Source organism: Neopsephotus bourkii, unplaced genomic scaffold, assembly GCF_033783945.1.
Source record: "Neopsephotus bourkii isolate Nb327-2 ecotype Australia unplaced genomic scaffold, CSIRO-AGI_Nbou_v1 NB_739, whole genome shotgun sequence".
Taxonomy (NCBI): Eukaryota; Metazoa; Chordata; class Aves; order Psittaciformes; family Psittacidae; genus Neopsephotus; species Neopsephotus bourkii.
The window spans coordinates 2178384-2204837 of NW_026901237.1; the positions used below are offsets into that span (position 1 = coordinate 2178384).

A 26454-nucleotide genomic window follows, 5' to 3' on the forward strand; every position below is an offset into this window, starting at 1 on the left:
TTAAAGGGAATTTTCATAGGCTGAATTAATAGGACACGTCCCCCAGTATTTATTATTCAGCATGGCTTTTTCCTTTAGTTCTCCCAGCACTTCCCCAATGTGAAACAGGCCAGCGGGTGTAGCTGCAAGAGCTTTTCTCCAGCTGTGTGAGCATGCCTGGCCTGATAATTGTTCTATTTGAATCAGCATCAAGTACCATCATGTATTTTGCATATCATATTAGATCTTTGGTAATCAAGTTCCTCCTGTTGTTGTTAAACTGTGTAGGTATAAGCAGAAGTCATGAGGTATCTCTTTGCGACTCCTCTCTCAGATGAGATCGATTCCTGCTTTTTTCCAGAACTGGATCCGAGAGCTTTCACCAGATACTAAACATGTTCTATGTTGATCTCCTTCACATTTACAAAAGTACCCTTTTCAGTTATTTTTTTCCTTGTAGTGATATTTACATGAATTGTGTCAGTAAGCTTTTATTGTTGCTAGTGTAAAAAATCTGTTTACCTTACCTTTCAAAATCATCACAAAACAGTTTTCTAACATGCATATTAGAAGCAGAAGGGTATCAATAAAGCTCACAGCAGTCCATCTCCTCACTGAAGCTGTTTCTTTTTTCTTACTGGTGTTGCCAAGCAGCTAGCCATTGAATTTTGGTTCTAGGAACATGGTTCTCTTCCTTTCTGGTCCTCTTCCCAACTGCCCACTGAACTGTGAGGTTAAGAAATACTATAGAAGCTCATGCAGGGAACCCCTCTTTCAAAACAATAGAGTGTTTTTAGCTTGGTGGTTCGTGGTGGTGATGATGCTGTTGTTATTAAAGTAGGAATATTCTGACTTCTCTCTTTTGGGTCTTAGTTGTAAGTGGGACAGATAAACAACTGGAAAACACTGTCCTTGTTTCCTTGACTGCCTTGTTCCCTGTGTGGGCTTGCAAGTGTGACTTCCTATAGGTGACTTCTTAGATCCGTGTGATCTCTGTGCAGCTTTTCTTTGAGCAAAGCATTTCTGCTGTTCTGTAATGAATACTCTTCTGCCAAATGGCAGATACATCGTTAATCCTCTTGCTGCTTTTCCTTGTTTTGACGCTGAAAAATTTCAACTGCTTTTTTTCAATACTTTGTAGTTACTCTGCTGACAAACATTATACCAACATTATATCTTCACAGGCTGTTTTTGAGAAAGCAGTATAGTACAGACTGATTATTTCTTTTTATCAAAGAACATAGTTTTCTTTTCTCCCCTTTTTTTTTCTTTTTACAAGATAATACTGGTATTTAATAGTTGATTAAAATACACAATTCAGAGTATCTCATCGAGACAACCTCATGTCTGACATGATCACAGCAGTCATTTCTGGCTTTTAGTATCTATGAATTCAGTTTTGGCTTTGTAACTAGTCTGAGGTCTGCTTATTTTTGTGAGTCTCCAGTTCATCAGTGGTGTGAGTTGTGAGTCAGTTCAAAACCTGAGCTTCCAGGAGTGCAGGAGTTTTGTCAGAACAGGACTCTCAGTGCAGTTTGGAACATCATAAAGCAAGTAGAGATGATCTGGGATTAGCACTAAGTATTCATGCTGATTCTGAGCCAAACTGCTGTGTAGAAATACTGGTTCAGCTCTGCACGTGTTCCAGCTTAATTTGGGTTTAGTAAGAATGCTACTGTATATACTTACCTCAGAATAAGAATCTATACACTTCATACACTTGAGTTACCCCTCTGACTTAACAAATCAACCAACACTGACCTTGGACTATTTCTTACAGGCATACAAATTAATGGTGGAACTGTTTTTTTTTTATTGGCTACTTCTGTTTACAAAAAATATACACAAATTACTATTTGACCAAACATGCGAAAATTGAATAACAGGAGACTGTTTTCTCATAGTTAAAAGTCCTCTTGTACATGGATTTGGCCTCAGAATACTTTCTCTTTCACTGAATTGCATTGTGGGGGCTTCTTGAGAAACTGCTTGAAGAATTTTTGTGTTCTATTGCATCTCTGAGACAATCTCTAACTAAACAGTTCTAACAATATAGGACTGTGTCAGAACTGAAGTCCAGTATCCTGCTTCAAAAAGCAGGCAATGACAAATATGTAGAAAACACTAATCATATAGTAAGCATATAGTGTTATTTTCCTAGCATAGTCTTCCAACAATTTGTGTCTTAACCTTCAAAGAGCAAAGTGACATGTTTGCATTTTATAGCCTTAGATAAGTGTTTCCAAACCCTTTTAGCACACAGGGTACCCTGTTGTAAGTAGCTGCTTAGTTCAGCTATGTGGTATGGAGAAGTACCTCTTTGTAACAGATCATCTATCTGCCTGTTCCAGCTGAAGCCAATAATGCTTGTGTTGAAATAGCTGGTGAAGGATCAATCCCCATGCCCCCCCCTTTCATGTTACTGCTGATTTGCAGGTGTCCATCATTCTACCTCAGCTGTTCCTTTTCTAGGCTGAGGACTATTTATTTGATTCTTTTGCAGAAGCTGCTTCATACCCTCAGTGAACTCTGTTCTTTTTGCTGTCTTTCTGAGTGTGTGTGTATATATGTATGTATATATACACTAGAGAATACATAGAATCATATCTGTGTATCTCATTTTCAAGAGGGGGGCGCAAAGTGCAATGGAGGGCCAGAGCTGCATGCAGTGTTGGTGATGTGGATTTACCATATAGGTATTTTGTAGCATAGTATATTTTTTATTTTGTTCTTTTTAGCAATCATTACTAATATTTAGTTTACTTTTTAACCATTATTGAAAATCAAGCTGATGTTTTTCTAGAGGTATTATAAACTTGTTTATTTTAGTACCAAACAGTTCAAGCGCCCAAGGTGTATGTGGTCTTGGGATTGTTTTTCCATAGTGCCTCACTTGACATCTATTTGAACTTCTCTCTCTCCACTCTGTGAGGTCCTTCAGTGATTTTTTTTATTTTTCTTTTTCAGCCCAGCATCATAACTGTTAAGCAGATCTTTTGGTCTTGAGAGGAAATTGCACCTTACAAAGTGCCTTTTCCAGATCTTTCATGGTTGTGTTAAAAAGAATAGATCTCAATGCAAGGAACAAAAGATGTCCTAGCTCAAGAGCCCAGTGTGATTTGCTAGTTAAATTGTTTCACACTGAAAATTTGCTTTTCACTCTTAATTTCCTGAACAACTGTCCTGTGTGACAGGACCTTCCTTTTAATCTAATGGCAACTTAGTTTTAAGAGGTTCTAATAAGGGACACTCAAAAGCCTCTGGAAGCCCTAGTATATGAAATGAATCTCTGGCGTGGGTGTTTGACTTCATTAAATAGGGCTACTAGGTCTGCATGGCATGACTTTCTGTACAAAACCTGTGTCAATTCCTCCATGGTATGTCCTATTTATTTGCATGTTCATGAACACTGGGGTTTAGTTGGGTGTGGGGGTGTTTTGGTGCTTTGTTTGGTATTTTTTTTTCCACTTTGCTTCATAATTCATATTGGATTTACAGGTTTGCAGTTTCCTTCGATCTGTTAACGGCTGTCTTAAAAATTGGCATTGCAGTAGGCACCTGCCATATGAGGTAGTAGCAAGACTTGCTACTGAAGCTAGTTCATGTCTGAATTCTAACACCAAGGTGAAAAATAAGTCCTGGAGACTTGTTAGTGTTAATGATTTCTTTTATAGCTTAATTTTCTGCTGTTCAGGGTGAAGCAGGACTTCCAATGTATCCCTTTGTCAAATAAAAATGGGGTTTGGCACAGAAATTTTCTCAAGTTCTTTTGCACTGAATTAGATGGGGGAAAAAGAACCAAAACAAACAAAAACCAAACCCCAAAATAGACTTTTCTGCCATGGTTGTATAGGCTCTGAGTAATCCCTTTAATGTTGATGTGTCTCATCGCCAGATTTTCTGGCATGCTTCCTTTTTCTCAGGTATTTGGAAAAAGTATTTACTAGCTTTCCTACTTGTAGCAAGCTGTTCCTAAGAGTACTTCTTAGCCTCTTCACTCTGTTTTTTTTTCACATGTAACCAGCAATAGTTTACAATTCTGTTTTACCCTGTGCTTCTCTCTTGGGCAGAGCTTCAACTATCTGAAGAATGCCTTTTTCTTTTTTTTTTTTCTAGTAACTCCTATTGCCATGCTGTTGAGGCATGCCACCTCTCTTTTCCAGGATGGGCTCTTTTTGAAACCTCTCTGTACCCAGAATGTAGATTTTTAACCCTTTTTGCTTGAGACCCATGTTCTGAATAGTGATTATTTTCATTTCTAAAGTTGCAGTAGCCAGCCTGAGTGATACCTAACCGACCATTTCCCACTGAGGGACAGTGGAGGCTTTTGCTTCAAACATCTGTTGTCTGTTTCCTGCTTGGGCTATTTTGTGATCAGGGAACCCTCCTTGGGTTTTCACTGAGCCTGATGGGGAGTGTTAAGTGTCTGTTCAGTTGATGCAGGGGAGCAGCTATCTCACAGATAAGCAGGAATGCAGCTAATAACATTTTGCAGTTACTCTGGCTGGGGGTTGAAACAGTCTCATGCTAGGTAGGTGTGGGCTGAGGTACTCAATGCCTTCCTTGTCTTGGTCTTCACTGACAAGACGTCCCCAGGCCTTTGTGCCTGCAGGCAGGGATTACCAGTAGTGGAGGATGATTGAGTTGGCAGTTACTGAGAAAGTCTGACAGCTACAGTCTGGGGGAACCAGACAGAATGACCCAAGTGTGCTGAGAGGAGTCCTGGAGATCAGGGCAGATCGCTGATAACTGGGGAAAGGCTGAGGTTATACCCACCTAGAAAAAAAATGGGGAGGATGACTGCAAGGCAGTCACCTTCAATTTGTTTTCTGAGGAAAACCATGGACTACGTCTTCTTGAATGTCTTTTTCTGGCACAGGAAGGAGGTGTTCAGTAATAGCCAACATAGATTAATCTAGGGTAAATCGCATGTGACCAACCTCAGTGCCTTCTAGTGATGAGGTGACTAGCTCTGTGGATGAGGGAAGAACAATGAATGTCATTTACCTTGATTTGTGCAAGGTTTTTGACAATCTCTTGCTGTACAGTTGTACCTAGGTTGGGACATCATGGTGAGGAGAGATAGCATGGTGGTGAAGGGCTGGAGCACTTCCCTTGGGTGGAGAGGCTGAGGGACTGGCCTTCGTCTTTCCTAACTTCTCTATTGAAGTGCCTAGTCAGGGTAAGAGACGGTTATCTTAAACTGAAACAGGGCAAGGTTGCTACTTAATAGAAGGGGTGGGAGGGGAATTAGTTTCTCCATCAGGCCAAATCTTTGCAGACTTTTAAGATCCAGATGGTGCCCTGAGAAAACTGGTATGAATTCAGTGTTGACTCTGAGTAGGAGGCTGGACTGGAGTCTGAGAACCCTTTCAAAATGTATTTTTATATGCCAGTTTATATATGCCATGTAATCCAAGAATTTCCATTCTTGGAGATTCTTCTTCAGAATCACCGTTGTGTTATGTATAGGGCCATGCTTGTGTCCTCCTTTGTGCTTAAGTGTCTGTGCATGTAAGGCAATATTCATCTAGGGCTAGCTCAGTTCTTTTCCACTGACTTGTTATTTCTTGGTCGTCGGCAGCTGAAGTGGGCTACAGGGGTAACAAATGATCTGCTATATACAGACGGCTGCTTTTGCAGAGCAGGCAACTGCCTGGGAAGCGATGACATCAGATCTCTGGATTGCGGATACGCTGCAGCTAGGTCACTTGGTCTGCGCAAATGTGTATTCCCCGAACACCCTAATCCTCTCCCTTTTTACGGAGGTCTTTATTTTCTTCATCCTTGTGGAAGTGTGATGTGACGAGAGCCAGACTGCCCGTTAATAGGGGGAGAATCAGTGCCTATGTATCACAAGGACAGTGTTTTCGTGAGAAATACTTTCTAGCACTCAGAACAAAGAGAGGGCAGCTAATCTTTAAACACTTCTGCTTGCCGGCTCCATTTCTGAAAAGCCAGTTTTCCAAAGTCCTTGTGGTTTTCCGGAAGCCAAAACAGTATGTCCACAAAAGAGGCAAAGGAGACCGGGAAGAGATGATGCATTTTCATACTGCTCTGTCGGAAAGCTTCCCTGCGCAAAGACAAAAGCCATTAACAACTCGGCTGAGGAAACCCGGCCTACACGTCAGGCAGCTGCCTGCTTGCGGCAGCGCCCGGCTACTGGCTACCCGTTTAAGGGCCTCCGGCCCGGAAGGACCGCACTTACTGGTACCCCCGAGCCGCCCGTAGGCCCGCCGTCTGTGGGAACCCCGCCCCGGTTCCCGCGGGCAGCTCGGGGCAGCGAGGCCGTGCCCGGGCACGGCCGAGTGCAGGCTCCGGGCCAGGCCCCTGCGGTCGCGCGCAGGCGCTGCCGTGGCTGGTACGCGACATGGCGGCGCTGCGCGTGTTGCGGCGGGCGGCGGGGTCTCGGGTGCTCTGCCTGTGCCGGGCCGCCTCGGGGGGCCGCCCGCCCTCCGTGCCCGAGCGCATCGAGGAGAAGCGCCGCGCCGCGCTGCTTGGGGGCGGCCAGGCCCGCATCGACGCCCAGCACAAGCGGGTGAGCCGCGGGGGGCGGGGAGAACAGCCCCTTCCCCGCTGCACCCCCCTCCCGCCCGGCCGGGGCCATGGCACGGCCGTCCAGCCGCCAGCTTCAGTAGCGGGGCGTCTCCGCTTCGCGACCGGCACGGTCGGGAGGGGATGGGTAGTCATAGCGGACGCCGACCCTCCAGGGTAGGCAGGGAGCGGTGCTGTGCCGCTGGCAAGGCTCAAACGGCCTCCCGCGGTCAGAGGCGGAAAACGCTTGAGTCTTAGAATTACAGAATGGTTTGGGTTGGAAAGGACCTTAAGGTCGTATAGTTACAATCCCCTGCCATGGGCAGGAACAGCTTCCACTAGCCCAGGTTGCTCAAGTCCTCGAAACCCCGGGCAGCTTTGCTTTTCAATTGCAGAGGCCTTTTTTTGCAGTGGAGCTATACTGAAGTGACATTAGAGACAGCATTACCCGTTTATTCGAGGCAGGAAAAAAAATTATTTCAGCTTTGTCACCGAGATTGTCTATAATGTGTGTGTATAAGGGGTACTGCCTAACATGTGATGCAAGTTCTAGGTTGCTTAATACTTTGTTGGGCTTGGAGGCATACTGTGCAGTGCAGTGTCATCTTTTATACTGCTGTTGCAAATCTAAGCTGGTTAAAGACAAATGGAAATAAGGCAGATGGGAAGGGTGAGAACAGCTGGATTTTTAGTCTCTTGTTTCCATTATTGAAATTTTAGGCAGTACTGAAGAGGGTGACAATGAAGTTCTATTTCTGTGTGGTATTTCTTGCTGGGGTGTCTTTTAATTTTAGTGCAAGGACCTAGTGGTACCATGATGGTTTGTAGGCATCGAGAAGATGGGGATAGCTGTTCATGTGAAGTCGGCATGAATGATCATTTGCCTATTATCAGTTTGCTTCCTGCGGCTATACAACATCTGAACATTCATAGGCTCACTGAGTTAAGTTTAGGATACTGAGCATCTGAACATTCATAGGCTCATGGGTTTAGAATACTGACAGAATCACAGAATGGTTTGGGTTGGAAGGACTTTTAAGATCGTCTAGTTCCAGCCCCTTGCCATGGGCAGGGATGCCTTGCGGTAGATCATTATGCAGTTATTTCTGCATCTTGGGGTGCCTCAAACATCTTATGTTTTATGTAAACTAAATCTCTGGCTTATGTTAGTCTTTGCTGCATTTGTTGATTTTCATGAACTTTCTGACTTAGTGGTCAGAAGTTTTGTAGAGAAGCCAAGCTATGTTTTAATGTCATGTTTAGATAGGGTTATAGCATCCTTTAAAGAAGATAACCCAGCTGCCCTGAGCTTTGTAGACAGATGCTTACCTGGGCTGGACATAACACATTTGTTTGGAAGGTTAAGATAAAAAGAACTTTGCAGTCATTTATTCCTGCATCATTGTTACTGAGCAAGGGACAATGCGTGTCTGGTCAGTTGATAACTGTCTTGGATTTTACTCTACTTTTGCTCATACCAGTGTCCAACAGAAAAAAAACAAACCACCAAAACCAAAAAAAGAGCAAAACAAAAGGATTTTGTCAGAATTTGCTGTGATCTGATATAGAGCATAGTGAACTGAGCCTTGAACTGTTGGTGAGGACTGGTTTAGCTGTGGAAGAGTTCCATGTTTAATAGAACAAAGACCTTAATAGTGGCATTTAAATGTGTAGGCAAAAATAGCTGTGATGCTATTAGATCTTGTTGAAAAGACTCTGGTATGGTTTCCTTTATCCTGTGGTAGTGCTGCTCCAGTAGTCAGCCTTTTCAAAGTGTGGCTTGCATGATGTTTGTTTTTAATGGGCCAAATGTATCAAATGAAGTGAGGCCATGTTTGATTAAACTGTATCTGCTGGTGGTCAGTAAACTGAGCCAGAACCACCTCATGGCTGTAGTAATTGTTGTTTGTTTTGTTTCAGGGAAAGCTGACTGCAAGGGAACGTATTCTTTTGCTGTTGGACCCTGACACTTTTGATGAATATGATATGTTTGTGGAACACAGGTGTTCTGACTTTGGGATGGACTCTAGTAAGAATAAGGTAATTTTACTTCATATAACTCTTATTTCTTTGTCCTCTGTTCTTTAGCCATTTAGCCAGCCAGCTGGTTGATGGAAAATAGGCTTTTCTGTTCACATGTAATCTCTTTTAATTGTTTTATTTAGTTTTTGTTTTCCAAATTTTCTCTCAGTTTCCCTTTAAGAGGTTACCTGGTTTACTTTCCCACTGTCTAAACTTGATACCTTTTTTTTTTTTTTTAAGGTCAGATACCTCTAGGATACTGTCTTAATTTGTATTTTAAATAATAGAGGAAGCTGCAGAGCTTTGATGTTAAAACTTTGTTAATCAAGATGCGTATGAAGAATAAACATGGGTAGATACTTGTGCCTCCCTGCAGGTGACATCCAAGTTATAGAATTAAATAACTCGGATCTAGCCAAGCTAGAGAGTAATAAAATCCTTTAGGGCCTTAAAATCTGCTGTGTTAGGAATTTCAAGCATTCATCCTAGTGTGTTAGCAAGTCTGAAAACTGTGTAGCAAAATTCTGCGTAGCAAACTTTCAGATACACAGCTGTGTATCATAAATTGAAATGGTACATGAGGCTCATTACATAGAGGGAAAATTTACGGCTCCCTAAAGTCTCTCACTGTAACATTGATGCCTGATAAATTACTACATGGGAAAAATATTTTGTTGTGATTTAGTACAGAAAGGACAATGAACATGCTGGGATGTGTGCATGAGCCTGGTCAGTGTGTATCTTCCTGTAGCAAAAGGCCCTATTTGCTGTGGAGCGTTCTGATTTAGTGTGTGGTGAGAACCTGCTTTGTATGTGCCACTGCCCCATGCTGCATACAATGACTAAGTTCTGTTTATACGGTTATTAAACTAGTTCATCAGTTTTCAGTCCTTCAAGTTGCAGGGCTGCATCCTTTAGATGAGGGAGGGTTCAGCAGGCTTCCACCATGAGCAGCTGGGGCATTGGGAACTGGCAAAGGTGAAGAATTTGGTGTTGGTTTAGTAGCCAGGAGTCTGATGGGATGTGTTAAGAAGGATGTCATGTTAGACCTTCTCTCCTCTCAGGGAGCATAGGAGCAAACCTCTTTTCTTTAAGTACTTTTTCCCCCTCTGTTCTCTAGCAAACTCAAATAACTGCAGTGTTGCCTCTCATCGTGCTACTCAGCACTGCATCCCCCAATGACGATAACAAATGGCTGTTTCTGAAGAGATGAGGAGTGGCTGAGTCCTGAGAGTTGACAAGAGGGTTAATTTTTTCCTTGTCCTTCAGAATTTACCTTTTGGTGAGCTGCATATTGTGTTTACAGAGTAGGGTTTCACAACAGATGACCTAACTGTGGCCAGTGAGCTGGAATATTAGCTTAGCATTGAATTTCTCAGAGTTCCTGGAACTTCCTGAAGGTAGGGCAAGACCTGTACTTACACTCAGGCCACTTTGCAGGCTGCTTGGGCTTTTAGGAATCATCTGCATGAGGCAGCATCTGGAACTACAGGTGTGTTTTCTGCTGTTCTATGTGCTAAGAACTATGGGTTGGTAGCAGTGCTGTCTGTGCAGCCTGAGAGAACTCCCCAGACTTGTATGACCTTCCTGAATACAGATCACCTTGAGCATAAATATTCTTTTAAATACTAAACAGTAAGAAGCATTTAAATATTTGGAATTCCTTTGTGACAGACAGCCCATAAAGTTCCTTCTCTATTCTTGTCTTGAAAGATTTCTGTGTATTTCCTTTACTGAAAAGTGAAACAAAGGTAAGAGATCTTAAGATTTACAGGCTCCATTTCCTCTTCCAGCTCTTTCTTCTTCCCTTATTTACAGGATGGCAAATGGAACAGGTCAGGTTGAAGTGTTTTTGACCTTTCCAAGGTTGTTTTTCCCCCCTGCATCAACACCTCAAGAAAGGTTTGTGTTCCATGTCCATTCTGTAAAAAACATCAATTGGTTCTGTTAAAAGGTACATCCTGTCTCTAAGGACATGAATTTGCTTTAACTCTAGATGTGCTGAAATTCAAAAGGGAACTGTGAAGTTCAGTAATCTTAACACTAATACACAAATAATACTTGTAACAGGTAAGGCTAGTCCTCTCTGAGAATCAGCCTTTGACTTGGTATTCAGTATAAGTTTGTGGGGGTTTTAGCGGATGTTGTCACTGCTTTGATTTTTTTTTTCTAATTATTACTTTTAATGAATTTATTTGTTTTTTTTTTTATGCAGTATCCTGGAGACAGTGTGGTGACTGGCCGGGGACGGATTAATGGGAGACTGGCTTATGTTTTCAGTCAGGTATGGTTTTACTTGTTGGTTTGTTTGGTGTTTTTTTCTTTTGTTTGTTGTTGTTTTGTTTTGTTTTAAAATAACATGAACTCAAATATTGTGAATTTATTCCCAAGGATCAATGTGGCCATGTAATAATGTACCTGTTCACCTTCTAGCAATAAGTTCAAGACAGATGTAACATCCTGTGGGAGGAAGCAGGGCACCTTCAGACAAGAAGCAGCAGCAAGAAAAGCATTTCTAAAACTTTTGTTGAGTGATAGAAGCAGTTGTGATGAAGGCAAGGTGAAAATCTGAAAGAATGCAAAGCCAGTGGGAATGTTTTGAAAAGACAAAGTGTTATTACTTCATTAGATATTGACATGCTGAGAGACTGGAGGAGTCCTCTAGAACCGCAGTTTTGATAACCAAGAAGTGAATTAATGGGGAAGTCAGTGACTGAGCACTGTGTGCTTAAATCGACTTCAAGCTTTGACTCTGTCTCTCCAGTTGCATGTGTGTGGATGAGCTCCTGCAGGCATGTGGAGATCTGCAAGTGTCAGTGGAAGGCTTTGCAAGTTCCAAGAACTGTCTTCTGCGTTTCAGACTGCAGAATGGGGGCTGTTTGCTGGAGATGGCAACTGGAGTTGCAATGAGTGGAATTCATGACAGAAGGCACTTGAGCAACCTTGAATTGTTTCTCAGGTTCAGACTCTGAATAGTTGAAGGGATTGTGATAGATAGTATATAAATAGAAACATAAAGTATCCTTTTAATGTTAAGATATGCTTTCTATGTTTCAATAAAAATATTTTAGGGGAATCGTTATAGGTAAGATGTTTGTTTTGGTTCATCTTAACACTGTGAAAGAGAGGCTTTCTTTCAGATCATTGGTAACTGCTGTTCTGTTCTGGGCCACAAAGTAGCCTTTGTTCAGTTTGCTGTCATGGCTAAAATGATTGCTTCTGTGTGACCTTGGAGAAAGTCATACACCCTGCTTTTTTTTCTTGGATATGTAGTTCTTCCAAGGAAGGGCACTGTTACGTGGGCCTGAACATAAGACAGGAACTGAACACAGACCTAAATTTTAGAAGAACACAAGTAGAGGGCAGTTTTTATATTAAAAGAATTTAAATGTGCCCCTTCATGATACACTTCTCATGTTTCAAGACCTTTTTCCCCCTCCAAATTGAGATACCACCTAAGATGTTCCTTCCTTTTTGAATTAACTGCTACTTGTCATCCACAGTTTTTAGAGCTTATCTGAGAGTAAGACTTGGTGGGAATACATCAGACAAACTCGCCACAAGTTGGCTTTGGGCTCTGTTGGTGCCAGTAGATGTCAATGTCCCCTTTTTCTTCTGGGTCAGTCCTAGGGCCTCATATTGCTTGTTAAAGATCTTACTGCTCATGCTTAGGGGTAGCACCAGTAATGAAGTTTTGGCTGACATAGTCCCTATAGCACTCATAAAAGAATTATCAACTCTTGAAGCATAACTCATGAGTACAGAACAATGGCGTGTATTTTCAGGTTTTTACTTCAGCCTGTTTGCGGGCATGTCTTGCCACTGCCCCTTGCAGTGAGACCCTCCTCACAGGTGAAACTTCCCCAGACTATTCCACTATTGATAATACTGATAAAAAAGGAATATACATTTGTAGAAAGAGAGAATGTTTCTGTAGGGAGGAAAAAAAGGGAGGGAGCAAAACTAAGTTTGTGATTTCAACATGGAATCCACTGGCAAATACATCTAATAGATCTTTTTCCTTGTAAGGAGGTTTGAATAGAGTAGGATTGATCTGCAGGCTGCACTGAGGGATTCTGGTTGTTTGGAACAGCATGCCAAATATAGAGCATTGTAGGATTGTACTAGATTTACTTGCAGTGTTTTTACTTAAATGATTTTATTTTTCCCCCTAATCTGAAAATTTGTTTTCCCTCCAGGATTTTACTGTATTTGGAGGCAGTTTATCTGGAGCTCATGCCCAGAAGATCTGCAAGGTAATATTTCACAGGTGAAAATAAACCAGAAAAATTGTCAGTGTCCTTTTCTCAATCTCTTGTCTTAATGACTTTGGAGAACATAATTTGTAACTGACTTCAGTGGACTCTGGCATGTGTCTTGGCAACCTGAAAATACCTGCCTCCTCATGGCAGTTCAGATGTGAAAGCACAGGTGAGCAGAGAGTACCCTTTGGAAACCTTTCAGGTATAAGAGAGCTTTTTCAAGTAATACCTTGTTTAACAAAAGCTGGCTTTCTACTGTGCTGTAAAAGGCAAGAGAGACTTGCAAAGTACAAATATGAATTAACTAGTCATTGTCTGCTGGAGAAATGTGAAATGCTATGTGGAAGTGTGTGGTATTTATAAAAAACAAATGTAACAAGTAAACAATCTAAAGAGAAACAGTTTTACAACTTAGAGGTCACCTTGATACTCAGAGCTTCTGTTATCAGGCACTTGTGGTCATTTATTCTCATTTGTCTGCTTGTTTCATTGGAAAAGCTGGTATTTGAATCCCATAAGGAGGAAGAGACCTTTTTCATGCGTGAGTGTTCAGTGGTGTGGACTGGTGAAAACTTCCCAAATTTTCTTGCTAATGAATCAGAAACAAGGTTTTTTGATGCCCAAGGTGTTTTCTCTTGATGGAAATAAGTACTTTTTTTGGCATAGGCTCCTCAGCAGTGAGGAGGTATAAAACTGAAAAACACAAAGACTTTGGGCTCGATAATAACAACTTGGCTTTACTAAGACTTGATATATTGGGAAAGACTTGATATTACCCTGATTCAGAGAATCAACCCTTTTACACTGAAGCTTTGTGAAGGGCTGTAATGGTACTGAAATGGTAGGATGCTTCCTGATGGTTCTTTTGTCTCTTATCTCTAAAAAACCAGGGAGAGCACAAATAGCAGAACTAGAGAAAAATGTGAGTCCTTCCTAGCTGGTACTGTTCTTGGTTGGCATCAGTGTCAGTGGTAGCTTCTGAAGTTCAAAGGCCCTGAATGCATCGGTTGCTTTGGGGCTCAGAGTCTTTGAGGCTGCAGCCTGTGCAGTGCAGAGTTGAGAAGAGGCTGGCAGGGTGGTGTGGTATCTGTATGGCTTCTCTGAGTTCTTACTGGGCTCAATTCTGGGAAGCAAAAATCTGTTAGGAGAGAGATGATCTTGGCTCCTGCAAACCTTATCAGTGGCATAAGAGTTGTGAAATGTTATGGAACATGGAAGTGAAGTTGTTCTCCTTTGGCTGGGCTTTCCTGGAGATGTGCCCTGTTGGTGATTATCGTTTGCCACTTGGGAGTTTTGCCTGAAGCTGCAGAGGGGTAGCAGGATTTGGCATCTTGCAGTGAAGCTTCAGGCAGGCTGGGTAGGTTTGGGCTACAGATTTCCAGTTGCCTTTGCAGAAGAGCTTTGTGGTCTTTCACACCCAGTTAAATGCTTGTAATGGTTTTCCTGAGCAGCAGAGACTTTGTGTGGCTCTTTTAAGAGTAACAGGTGCTTGCTTGTGGTGGGGAACGCTTTAAAGCATATATATGTCTGGGCTTCTATGATGTTGTGTTTCAAGGCAATTGTTGAATCTGTGAGATGAAGAAAAGTGGTTTTGAGAATCAGTTCTGAAATGTTCCGTACAAATACTAGTATGTCAAATAAATGTCTGGTCTCAAATATATGAACACATTTTTAGTAGTCTAAATGTGCATTTTGATGTGTGATTTAGGAAGAACTTCAGTGTCTGGAAAAGCCTTGAAATAAATAATTAATCCATATGTAATTCCCTGGAAAACAGCAAAGTTGTGTCAGTGAACTTGTCACTAACCTGTTGTAATAGGATAACAGGCCTTCTAGGAAGAAGCAATAACTGTGACTCAACGGATCTTTAATAAGGCATTTGCTAATGCCTTGTGTAACATTCACATAAGCAAAGGAGGGCACTCATGGCTCACAGAGCCTCTCTTTGCAATCTACACAGATGCTTTCTAAATGTGGATTTGTATTTAAACTGTAAAGTCATTCCGTGTGTCTGCCACTGGGATGTTTCACTTTATAAATGAACATATAGGCACAAAGCATGAAGAACCCCTGTTTTGCATTGAATGACTGCAGGGAGGAACAAAGCCACTCTAGAACTAGACAGAGATAATTATCACCGATTCATGCTGGAATGTTGGTACTGCTGTGATGCCATTGATTGAACAGGACCAAGCGTGGTTCCTGCAGCATCAACCTGGACATTTATATTGCCAAGAAACACAGTAGTCTAAAATACAGGACTGAAGTTTTACAAAACGTAATTAATTAAAGATTGTCTGAAATCAGATGTGATCTTGTAACAATGATTGAAAGGGCTAATACCAGGCAGGGAAAAGCAACTTTGAAACTCAAAATGGGGATTGGCTGACATTGTGTACTTCGACAGAAAATTATTTGGGAGATAAAGCAGATTTTGACATAATATGCCAGTGCTATAGTGTTATGAAAATGGCAAAACTTTTACTTGGATCCAGTAAGCATGGATGTTTTATGTAAGGAATGTAAGGAATTCAATCCTCCCACTTAAAGCCTCTGTTGAAGCATTGATCCTGAGGCATGTAACCAGATGACCAGAGATCTAGAAAATGGGATGTAGAAAGAATGGTGCTTAGTTTAGAAACATGAGGAAGATATAAAGACTGAAGGGACATTTGAGGTACTTGAATGTTTATGAAGATGGTGGCAATGAAGTAGTTACTTGCTATCCCTGACTAGTGTATTTCAAGAAAGAAGTAATATTTCTGAATTTACAGAGGAAAGGTTTAGTTAAGTCTTTTCAAAGAACTTGTAAGAAGGATAATCAAGCATTAGAATATACTGCTTAGGGAGATTACAGTGACCACTGCAATAAACTTTTAAGATCAGATTAGACATATACAAGGGAATGTTTAAGGTGCAGTTGAGACCTCTTATGAACAGTGATAGATTGGTCTTCTCTGGTCCAAACTCCTGTGATCCTGTCACTTGGCACAGGGTTTGGGTAATACAGTAAGTATGGAGATGCATGACTGGTAAGGCAGGTAAATATGAAAGGTCTTGGGAAAGATTATATGTGTATCTTTTAGCCTCCAGTCTAAGTGAGTCAAAATGAGATACCTCAGTAAGCAGTTAGTGACTATGATAGTTAATACAGAGAAGCCGAGTGCTATGTAGGCAACTCAGATTCTGGCACATAGGGATAATTTTTTTTTAATAGTTTTTTTTTTTTTAGGGGATTTTCATTTTGGGGTTTTAGCTTACCTAGGTCAGTAATGAGGAGTTTGTATTCATACTAGGTCATGGATCAAGCTGCTATGGTTGGAGCACCTGTGATTGGGCTAAATGACTCTGGAGGAGCCCGTATCCAGGAAGGAGTGGAGTCCCTGGCAGGCTATGCAGACATATTTTTGGTAAGTAGACTGGTGATTGAGCAGGAAGCTTCACATCCACGGAGATGGCCAAAGTAAGCAAGCTTTTAGGTTATCATCATCCTTTTTCGGCCACTGTTACCTAGTGAATGAAACAGCATATACAAGGGCTTGTGAGACATGGACTGTCGTCTTGGTTCTCTTCTTGGCTTTGGACAAGTTACCATACTGCTTAATTCCATTTACCCATTTATTAAGGGTAATGCTGAGCCTTGTAAAATGATGTGATCCAATGAAAAGCCTTGTAGGAGCTGCACTATATAGGGAGCTATGCCATAAGGATGGAAGAATAAGCAGTACATTTAATTGGAAGAAATCTCTAACTGTTTAGCTTTCTGATTTACACTAAAGTATGGGTTGTCTATGTTGGGATGTGATTTATCTCAAGTGTTTACCCATTTGAGACAGGTGGACATGCTGTAGTTCAGAGGGTGGTTTGTTAGGTGAGTGATGGTTGTGATCCACCACCAGCTGTCTCTGTGTCTCCTCTGAAATACAGACATGTTAAGAATTTCACACAGCAGATTTGTTTTTAGTAGGGCTGATAAAAGGTGGAATATTTCCAGTGCAGAAAGAGGGACTTAAAGTAAATCAAATACTATGTGCTTGAAGAAAACTTGAGAAACTCTGAACAGAAGGACCAAGTGCCTGTTCTGTCAAGGTGGTAGGGTGTGGGGGGGAACTTTCGGAAAGGAAAAAATACACAAGTCAGAGGTTTCTGTTCTAACAGTGTGCTGTACAGTGTTAACCTCACCATCTGGGGATTTCCAGTACTGATTGCACTGGTGAAAGTTTGCTTTTTGTACAGTATTTCTGTGGCTAATGCAAGAATTTTTCCTCTAGAAATGCAACTGATTTTTTTTTTTTTTTTGCCAGAATGACATTATTTTATATGCCTACCAAAGCACATTGCTTTAGATACAGAGCACATAAACATGACTGTGCTTTCAGTAGGAATGCGAGCAGGTGGGATGACAAGTTAGTCAGCTGCTTGCACCCTTATGGATTAGTGCAATCTGGGATGATGTAGCTGAGCAGTTACAGAAGTCAGTTGTAATCCAGTTGATCAATGAGCAGTGTAAACAGTTTTTGGACAACATCCATCCCTGTTGGTGGACGGCAGTTAATTCACCATTGTGTCAAACTTGAGCCAGTGCAGGAATCTTGATTTTAAAAGAACCTCTGCCAAAGTTGGTTAGTAAAGCTTACTTCTACCTCTGAGGGGTAGTGTACCGGTGTGTTCACATTTGAGATAGGTACACATCTCGCCACTCCAGGCTCAGTGCAGTTTTTGCCTCTGCAGCAGCTGTTGAGGTCACATATCGCAACTTCCTTTGCAGTCACTGTATGGTGTATGAGATCAAATGTATGGGAACAGAAGGAAGCAAAACTAAAGCGACAACATTATTTTGGTTACATTTGCATCAAGGTGTTTTCTGTAGATGTTTGTCTCCCGCTAGCTGAAGCAAGCTGTCCTCTCCGGTGTGTGATTGTGTGTTCTTGCAGAATCTGTGCACAGACTTAAAGAGAGGCTTCCTTTTTTTTTTTCTTCCCCCTTGTAAAACTAAATTATTTAATTTTTTTTCCCCTCTCTATTGCAGAGGAATGTTCTGTGTTCTGGGGTAGTTCCACAGATCTCCCTCATTATGGGTCCTTGCGCTGGTGGAGCTGTGTATTCACCTGCTTTAACTGACTTCACGTTCATGGTAAAGGTAAGAGTGGAGTGCATCCTCCCCTGCGGCTGGTAACATTGATCAGACACTAACTCCACAGGAAGGGGTTTTTGAAGTCACCTCTTTGGATTAAGTTTATTCTTAATTAAAAGTCAAGAAAAACTTTCCCAAATAACTTGTGGCTAATTGCATTTTTAATATAACGCATTAAGGATTTTAAAGACTTTTTTTCCCCAATGTTCTATTGTTTTCTTATTTTGGGGCTGGTCTCTAGGGACTGTGGCTTTTCCTCAGGTGCTTTTGCAGCTTGGGTCTAGCATTTACTGTGTGTGTTTGCTTTTTCCCCTTCCCCCAGGATACATCCTACCTCTTCATCACTGGCCCGGATGTTGTTAAGTCTGTTACCAATGAAGATGTCACCCAAGAGCAGCTTGGGGGTGCGAAGACTCACACTGCTGTGTCTGGTGAGAGCTGGGTAGTTAACACACTAACAGTTCTTTAAAGTAAATGACATAGTTGTTCTAGCTAAACAGCTGATTGTACTCCTGAGTGTCACTTGAGTCTAAGTGATAAAGCCTTAAGCACAGGATCTTACTCTGTGTAGGGAATCTCTTGCCAGGCCTTTTTAATAATGACAAACAGAGTAGGAGAAGCAAGGGAGCATGGGAGAGTTCAGGAATTTGGAAGAGAAAGTAGGAAATCCACAAAAGATTCTGGAAGCGGAGAGACTGTTGGAGGCAGGGCTTAGCAAAGCAGGCTGGATGTGGTGTGGAGTTTTGTTGTTTGTTGTCCAGAAATTTGCATGAATTGAAAGATTCTTAACAATCCCTTCGTGTCTTACTCATGTGCTTGATTGAACTTCTGAACTATGAACTGAGTGGCAATGTGAGCTAAAGGTTTTTCCCCCTTCCTATCTGGGGAAACTTGGTAACTCATGGATCTTCTTGAGGCTCAAAATGACTGTGGGATCTCAAATCCTATGTGAACTGAGCTGATGATGAACAGTACCAAATACAGATATGCTGCTCAGATCCAGCCTTTAGAAAAGATCTTGTAGTCCAAAGCTTGAGTGCAGCAAGGTACCTGGACTGAATTCCAGAAGGCTGGAATCCAGCTAGGTCTGTGATAGCTGATAAGCCAGTTTAAATTATTTTAAGTATGAGATCAGCAATCCAGACCCGTTAAGGAGGAAGTCAGATAGAGCCACACATTTTCTAGGTATTTTTAACTGGTCAAATTTGGTGGCTTAAAACTCCTGATTGTTAATACCTCAGGTTTTAAAATTCTTACTGGTACTTCTTTGTATCTTTCTTCATACATACTTGAAAAGGAAACCTTGCAAACTAATTCCACTAACTGCTTAATGATGTTTCTTTCCAGGAGTTGCACACAGAGCCTTTGAGAATGATATAGATGCCCTACTTAATCTCCGAGAGTTCTTTAATTATTTACCTCTTAGCAACCGTGATCCAGCACCAGTCTGTGAATGTCATGACCCCAGGTAAGTGGAGACTCAGATCTGTTGTCCCTGACCACTGAATTTCATGGCTTCTCTGGTTCAAGTAACATACAGAGATGAGCATTTTGTGCCTGGGATCTTGGCTGATAATTCTGCCTTGCGGTGTGTGAGCATGTGTTTCATCACGCATGTGTACATACGTACATGCTCACTGTTACGTTTTGTGTTTGAAAACAGCATTAAACAGGCTGACGTACGGAACTGGGGAAAAGTTATGTCTGTACTGGTGGGCTGTCACAGTCCTTTGAAGCAAGCGAGCAAGGCAGAAAACAGCATAGTGAACTGAAGTGGGGAGAACTTTCCCTGCTTTGTAAGTTACATGTCTGTTGGGCAAGATCTGCTTGTTAAGGTTTCAGGTGGAAAAGCAACAAGGAAGCAAAGGAGGCAGAAAGTTGTGTTAGGTACTTGTCTCTCAGCCTCCTTGTGTAGTTGGCAACATAACAAAGGAAGGACTTGAGTCATTTCAAGAGGAGAAAACCAGTGACTGTCTGGAGTTTTAACAGAGAATTTTCCCAGGAGTTTGAGGGACAGCCAGAGAGGCAGCACGGGGCTGTCTGAGTAGCCAGCCTTTCTTCTTAGTAGTGCTAACAACAGAATGTCAATGAAGTAAACCAATTTTGACCTGAGATCCAGTTTCACACCCGGTTCAGCCCTTTCAGTAGGGAATCCATAAGAGGCTGTCACCCTCTCTTCTACGGGAGCTGTGCCTGACTTTGGTCCTTTCAGCTCTATAGCTGTGCCTGACGTATGTCTCGTGGTTCTTACTTGCCTAAAGATGTTCCCATGTGAGACAGGAAGGTTATCTTCTTTTCATGCTTCACTGTTCTTTGCAGTGTCTTTGAAACAAACAGTTTGGGGAGGTGGTTTTGGATCAGTTTGACAAATCACTGCTCTGGTACCTGAAGCACATTGTTCACTATTAGGCACCAGATACATTGTTAGAGGATCACAGTATAATAAATGCAATTTGTACCAAGAACTTGAATTTACTAGCCTCTATACATGTGCAGATAGATCTGTCTGTTAAATTTGCTTATTTTTGTAGCAGCATCTCCAGTATTTATCCCATTTGTACTCTTAATATTTGCATTGGTATTATTTCATCTGGACATACTGACATCTTAATAGTCCTTCAGCTTTGAATCAGTGCGTTTGATCCTTACATTGCTCCAGTCAAAGGCCATTCCTCTAGAGTACCTTATTTCTTGTTGCATCATTTTTACACCAGAGAAAATGGGCATAAATTATGCAAATTAAATGTAATTTTTTACGTAAGTAGGTTCTTTGTGGTGCTGAAAAATCCCAGTCTTGGTTGCTGAAACTTCTGTCGGCTGGAGTTTTGGGTGTCAGTGACTTGGGCTCTAAAGAGTTAGAGGGTTCCTTCAGTACCAAATTGTCTAGTGGTGAATGCCCTGCCTTTGAAGGGTGTGTGGTTCATTGCATTTGGTATATTGTACAGTGTGATTTTTACCTTTGTGTGTCTGACTATAACCAAATTCCATTTCCTCTAAGGCCTGAAGTACACACACAGATTTCTGGAGGAGGTTATTATCAGTTTGCAGTAACTGTTTCACTTTTGTACTGAGTGAAAACCACTGTTGCTGTGGGTGAGGGTATCTCAAGCTGTCACAGGCTTCAGATGACTGCTCTGATGATGAGCAGCAGTTCCTTCCTGCTCACTGGGATCTGTAAGAAACACAGTTCTTGACCTCTTGAGTCTCATGACTCTACTAGCAAACACCAGCTGTCCTTATCTGTGATGATTTGAAGGAGATTGTCAGGCTTGTGGTATCCTGGGTAATGTCTTCACTGTGAATGTATTTAATGTCATTACAGTTTTCCTCAGTACTGTGCAGCACTGTGAATTTATGGGAAGAGTAATTTCATTTTTCCACTTTCCTTATCCTTTGGGGGACCATTGGTAACACACAGAACTTAGAGCACATTCATACCTACCTTATGGACAAGAAGTTTTAGAATCTTTTGTAGCTCAAGGTTTGATATGTTAAAAGTGGTTGCTTTCATCAGATTAAGGTTTCATTATATAATTATATGGAAGTATTTGCATGCAATACTCTTTAATCATGTGGAAAAAATACCTGAAGTGTTGCTCTCGGTTTTAATCTATTAACAGATGCGTCACAGTGTCTCAGCAAGCAATTGTGCCTCTCTAGTCCTGTGTATGTGAGGGAGCACAGAGCCAGCAGTGCAGCTTGCACTAGTGTTTTCCATCTGATTTTGACAAACTGCAGATCACTTTGGTTTTAAATTGAGTGTCTAGAGCCTTGTGTTGTCTTGTTTCAAATACACTAAATCACAGGATTGTTAAAATAGGAACTCCACAGAAACACCATTTATAACAACTATAGATCAGTATTTTTATGGACTAGCACAAATAGAATAATCCCTGAAGCCTTCTCAGTGGTGACTCATAAAAATTGACACCATCCTCTGCCCACCCTCCCTTGGGTGGTGAATGAATCTAGAGACCCATTTTTTGCTAACACTTGCAGGTTCTTAGTGAAGCCAGTATGATCAGAGATGGAGGTAACTGACAGTGTCAGCTGCCAACAGGGAGGCAGCACTTTTGTTACATGTAAAGCCCCACATGAAGTGAGTCCCTGTTAAGCAGAGGAACAGTCAAGATTCTTTAAACGCAGACGCTGATCTGCAGAAGCTGAGAGTGAATGCGTTTTCCCCACCCAGGAAGCTCTGCTTGTCTGGGAAATAAGTATGGAAGAGTTTCCTGTATTCAACATCACGGGTGCGCGGTGCTGTCAGGGAAAGGATCTGAGCTATAAATGTGCAGCTCCTAAACTGTGTGCACACAGTAGATGAGGGTAGATGGCGAGAGGCTTTGCTCTGCCACTGGGAGAAACCCTTGTGCTTGTCAAGCTGTGAGGACTGGAGCTGCTGGCTAAGCAGGCTCTTCTGCTTTGGCAGCTTGGCATTTGTTCTGCATCCTTTTTCCCATGGCTGAATTGTGCCCCACTGCAGTGTCCCTCATGCCTTCCTCCAGTGTCCCCTGCAGATGTTCCCCACCCATAACATGAGGCTCTTCTAGTCAAAGAGGAGCCATGTGTTTCCAGAAGGTGGTTCATGAACAGAAGCATCTGTGGAAGAGATGTCTCCTTCAGGAAGAGACAGCTCATACTTTTCTTCTCCCAGTGTGTGAGAGCTCAGGGGACTGAGGCACAACTGCCTGAAGCCAAAAGCGCTCTTTCTTTTCTTTTCCCCATATCAGAGCAGCAGTTTCCATGAAGTCTCTTCAGAGGTGGAATTCTTTACCTGAGTTTTTGGTCTTGGTGTTCATCTGACATGTAAATACTGTTGCTCACACTTACTTGCCTTCTGCAGTGACCGTTTGGCTCCTGAGCTGGACATGATTGTACCAACTGAATCTACTAAAGCCTATGATATGCTGGATATCATACACTCCGTAAGTCTGCTACTGTGAGCACTGGTGAGATGAATATGGATCAATTATATTTGGTGTGTAATTGAAAGAAACCCACAGAACGGCACTGAAGAGATTTTTTTAGTCTTCCCAAGTTACTGTTTTACCTGGGGAGTAGCCATGAAAGAAAGGGCAACAAAAACCACAGAAGAAAAAAAAAACACTTTTAGGAGATGAAAAGAATCCTAAAGCTTGATTCAGGATCCATCCTTTTACACTGCATGTGTAACTGTACAGATGAAAGATGCTGCAATTCAGCTTTCTCTCTGGGGCTGAAATCCCCTCCCCACTTGTCTTGAGTTCTGTCACTTGCCCCCTCCCATACTTTGTTATTACTGTCTTGAATTCTCTCCTTTTCTTATAAAAGGTGATAAACTGCAGAGTGCACTCAGAGCTCTACCCTTCCCTGTTTAGTCCAACAGTTAGTTACACACATGGACAGTACAGGAATGGTTATTTTTTAATTGCAAGTCAAGCCCTCAGAAGTTTGGAATCTCTGATGTTAATTTAATGTTCATCCTGTGAAGCAGAGCTCCTGGGAGGCTGGCATGCAAGGGAACATCTGACTATTAATACCCCCTGAAAGCTGGTCCTGCAATGTGTGAATAGTTGAAGTGGCACAGGCAGTGCTGGTAATTCTCTTGCCTAACTTTTGAGTACTTCACTTTTCCAGTTATAAGAACTTAATACAATCTAAATGCTCGGGCAGAGACCATGGTTGTAAAAGAAGTTTTATCACATGAAAGTGTTACATCCCCTTATAATGTACCCCCAGAGTCCAGATTTTGAGTACTCAAATTGCCAGCTGCTGCTTTTGCCACTCAGCTGTTGAATGGCTGATGCCCACCCCAGGGTTCCAGGGTTCTGAGGTGGATGCTGAACCTAGGACCGAGTCCATTTCAAGGCAGGACATACGAATGCAGGTGGGGTGTCAGCTGTGTTTGTAGGACCTTTATGTATTTCTCCCTTTTGCTGTTTTATTGAACTCTTTCTCCACAGGCTCCCTCAGCCATCACATTTCAGTTTGCACTTACTACATTCAGGTTTATTTCAGTGTGGAAAGTAAGCTCAGGATGTCCTTAATCTCTGGATTTTTCCATTCTGAGTTTCAGTACTACTGCTCCAAGCTAAAAGGTGGCATCTAAAAAAAAAATCCGTTTTAGAATTAGGGAACCAACCCAAAGCCCTCCCATGGACTTTGAGAACTATTAAGGAAAGAAATAACATCACTTCAGTAATACTTAAATTTTTTTCAGTACTTTTCATTTGGCTTAGGCTCAGAAATGACTGACAAACAGCAGTCTGCAGTGGCAAAGTTGTCATAAACAGTTGAAAACAAGGAAATAGAGTTGAAAACACTAGGTAGGCATCCATGTATAGGTGTCGCTACTGCTCCATACGTAATTATGATCTCTTTTGAACAGCAATTTTGTATTTGCCTCTGTTACATTGGTGCTCCAAACATGCAAGGAAGTAGAGTATGTGTTAAATGTGTCCTGGAGCATTCCTGAGATCCGTGAAGTACTATTTGCTTTGTATCACTGGGACTTGTTCTTTGCAGGTGTAGTCTGCCAGTTACTAAGCTGTGAGAAGGCAGTTCTTAACATCTGATTTGAAATGCCTGCTTCTTGTAAGCTAGGAAAAAGGCTCTCTACAGAGGAAGTGTCAGACAGATGTTCTCTGATGGAATGCTGAAGTGGCAGTTTTGACAAGTGCAGCACTAGTTAATTCCTGGAATGAAGGCTGAAAGGGGGACTAAAAGGTGCCTTTCTTCCTCCTCCTCTTTAGTTCTGTGAATTCTGGTATGTTTTGTAAGTTGCAGTACTGACCTAACTGATTTTGTGTTTGCCTCTGTAAAGAAATATGCATATATATGTAAGTCAGTCCTCATCAGGGCTCTGCCTAACTCTCACCCTTGTAGGTTGTCGATGAAAGGGAATTCTTCGAAATCATGCCTTCCTATGCCAGGAACATCGTTGTTGGCTTTGCCAGGATGAATGGACGAACTGTTGGGGTAGTGGGCAACCAACCCAAAGTAGCATCAGGTTAGAGCTGGCTGTACAAGTCCGGTGTGAAACTGCCACCAATCATGACTTTCTGGTTTGCTTCTTGTTTTTAAGTTTTGTGCCTTTTTGTTTGGGAAGATCAGATGACCCGCTATGATGTGTTATTCTTGTGTAATGTTGACAAGATATGACTATGCAGATACGAGACAGCACGTTTTGATATTAGTTTTCATTTGGCTTTTAATGTTTCACATAGGTGGCTTATGCAAAATGTGTTTTAGTTTAATATTGTAACACATAATAGATTGTAAATCCACTGAAACGGAAACTTTGCAGTGTGTTTACCAACCCCACTGAAGTGTCTCACAGTATTTAGTGGACTAACTTGATTTTTTTGTTTTAATGGAGAGCTCTGCAGCCTTTCAACATGACTGATCTGAAAAATATCAATAAAGAGAAAATGACTGAAAAATATTTTAAATAGCAAGAATATACAAAATTTAGACTGCTGCTTTGGGGGACAGATATTCTGTATTCTAACCTTGGTTCTAAACCAGGCAAACTTCATGGCAGATTATCTCCATATTGTCTACAGATAAGCTTTTGTTCTGTTTTATGAAGACAGTAGAGCTAAAATAGTGTGATTTTGAGTTGTCTTGAATTACTGCCATTAGCACATCACTGGAATTGTTAACACCTTATCCTGTTCTCTTAACTTTAGGGTGCTTAGACATAAACTCTTCTGTGAAAGGAGCCCGCTTTGTTCGTTTCTGTGATGCTTTCAACATACCACTGATTACTTTTGTGGATGTTCCTGGATTTTTGCCAGGTAAGCCTTGCCTTTATATCTTACCTTATTGCAGGGTGGGGTTGGTGTTAAAAACTCGTTTCAAAAGCTCTGTGAGAAGACCTTTACAGTAATAGACTTAAATAAACTAGGCTTTAAAATCTTGCTCCTGGGGACAGAAACTCTTGAGTACAGTAGCCATACCAAGGAGATTGAAATACACAAGAAATTGCAGGAAAGTGAAAGAAGCACCTGTACCGTGCCACAAAGTGTGTTCTGCTGTTACAAAGCTTTTCAGGACTTGCTGGAGGAGAGGGCCAGTTCATGCAGTAAGCCAATGCAGAATGTTTAGCAGTCTGATAGAGGTGCTGGGAAGACCAGTTGGCCAGTAGTGACCATGGGTATGTCATGCCCTGGAAAGCTCTGTCCTGCTGTTTGGAATTCCAGCACAATTGCACAGCTGTGACTATGGCCTGTCCAGGACAAAAAACCTCTGCATTTCCTAGAGATGCTGTCCTTGTCATAAATGGTGTGGAACTTGCACTGTTTCCTTTATTATAAGGAGACTCCCTGTCCCTTTAAATGCTCAGATGTTTTATTTAGATGCTGTTTTATTTATAAGCCTGTAACCTGGATAGTGTGGTAGCAGAAGGCCCTGCAAAGACTGGCTGCCCAAGAAACAGTGGAAAGCAGTCCCACACACTGCTTCTGAGCCCTCTGGTTAGGGTTACATGAGAGCACAGCACTGCTGATTCTTCTGTGGGCGGGGAGGCCACTGGTCAAAGCA

General features: G+C 41.8%; 1 protein-coding gene across 3 annotated transcripts in view; it reads left to right on the forward strand.

Annotated features, from left to right (window-relative positions):
- The window catches only part of PCCB (propionyl-CoA carboxylase subunit beta), a 34475-nt gene that overhangs the window by 2892 nt on the left and 5129 nt on the right, over positions 1 to 26454 (forward strand). The window contains exons 1-11 of one of the 3 annotated variants that reach the window (XM_061354498.1): positions 6318 to 6517; positions 8434 to 8553; positions 10751 to 10819; positions 12735 to 12791; positions 16094 to 16207; positions 17827 to 17937; positions 18254 to 18362; positions 19279 to 19399; positions 22775 to 22856; positions 24796 to 24919; positions 25602 to 25709. In XM_061354498.1, coding sequence (XP_061210482.1) covers positions 6350 to 6517; positions 8434 to 8553; positions 10751 to 10819; positions 12735 to 12791; positions 16094 to 16207; positions 17827 to 17937; positions 18254 to 18362; positions 19279 to 19399; positions 22775 to 22856; positions 24796 to 24919; positions 25602 to 25709 — 1183 coding nt within the window. In that variant the 5' untranslated portion in view covers positions 6318 to 6349. Of the gene's footprint in view, positions 1 to 6317; positions 6518 to 8433; positions 8554 to 10750; positions 10820 to 12734; positions 12792 to 16093; positions 16208 to 17826; positions 17938 to 18253; positions 18363 to 19278; positions 19400 to 22774; positions 22857 to 24795; positions 24920 to 25601; positions 25710 to 26454 lie in introns of those variants that run through there. The other 2 variants (XM_061354499.1, XM_061354500.1) reach the window with 2 other exon arrangements.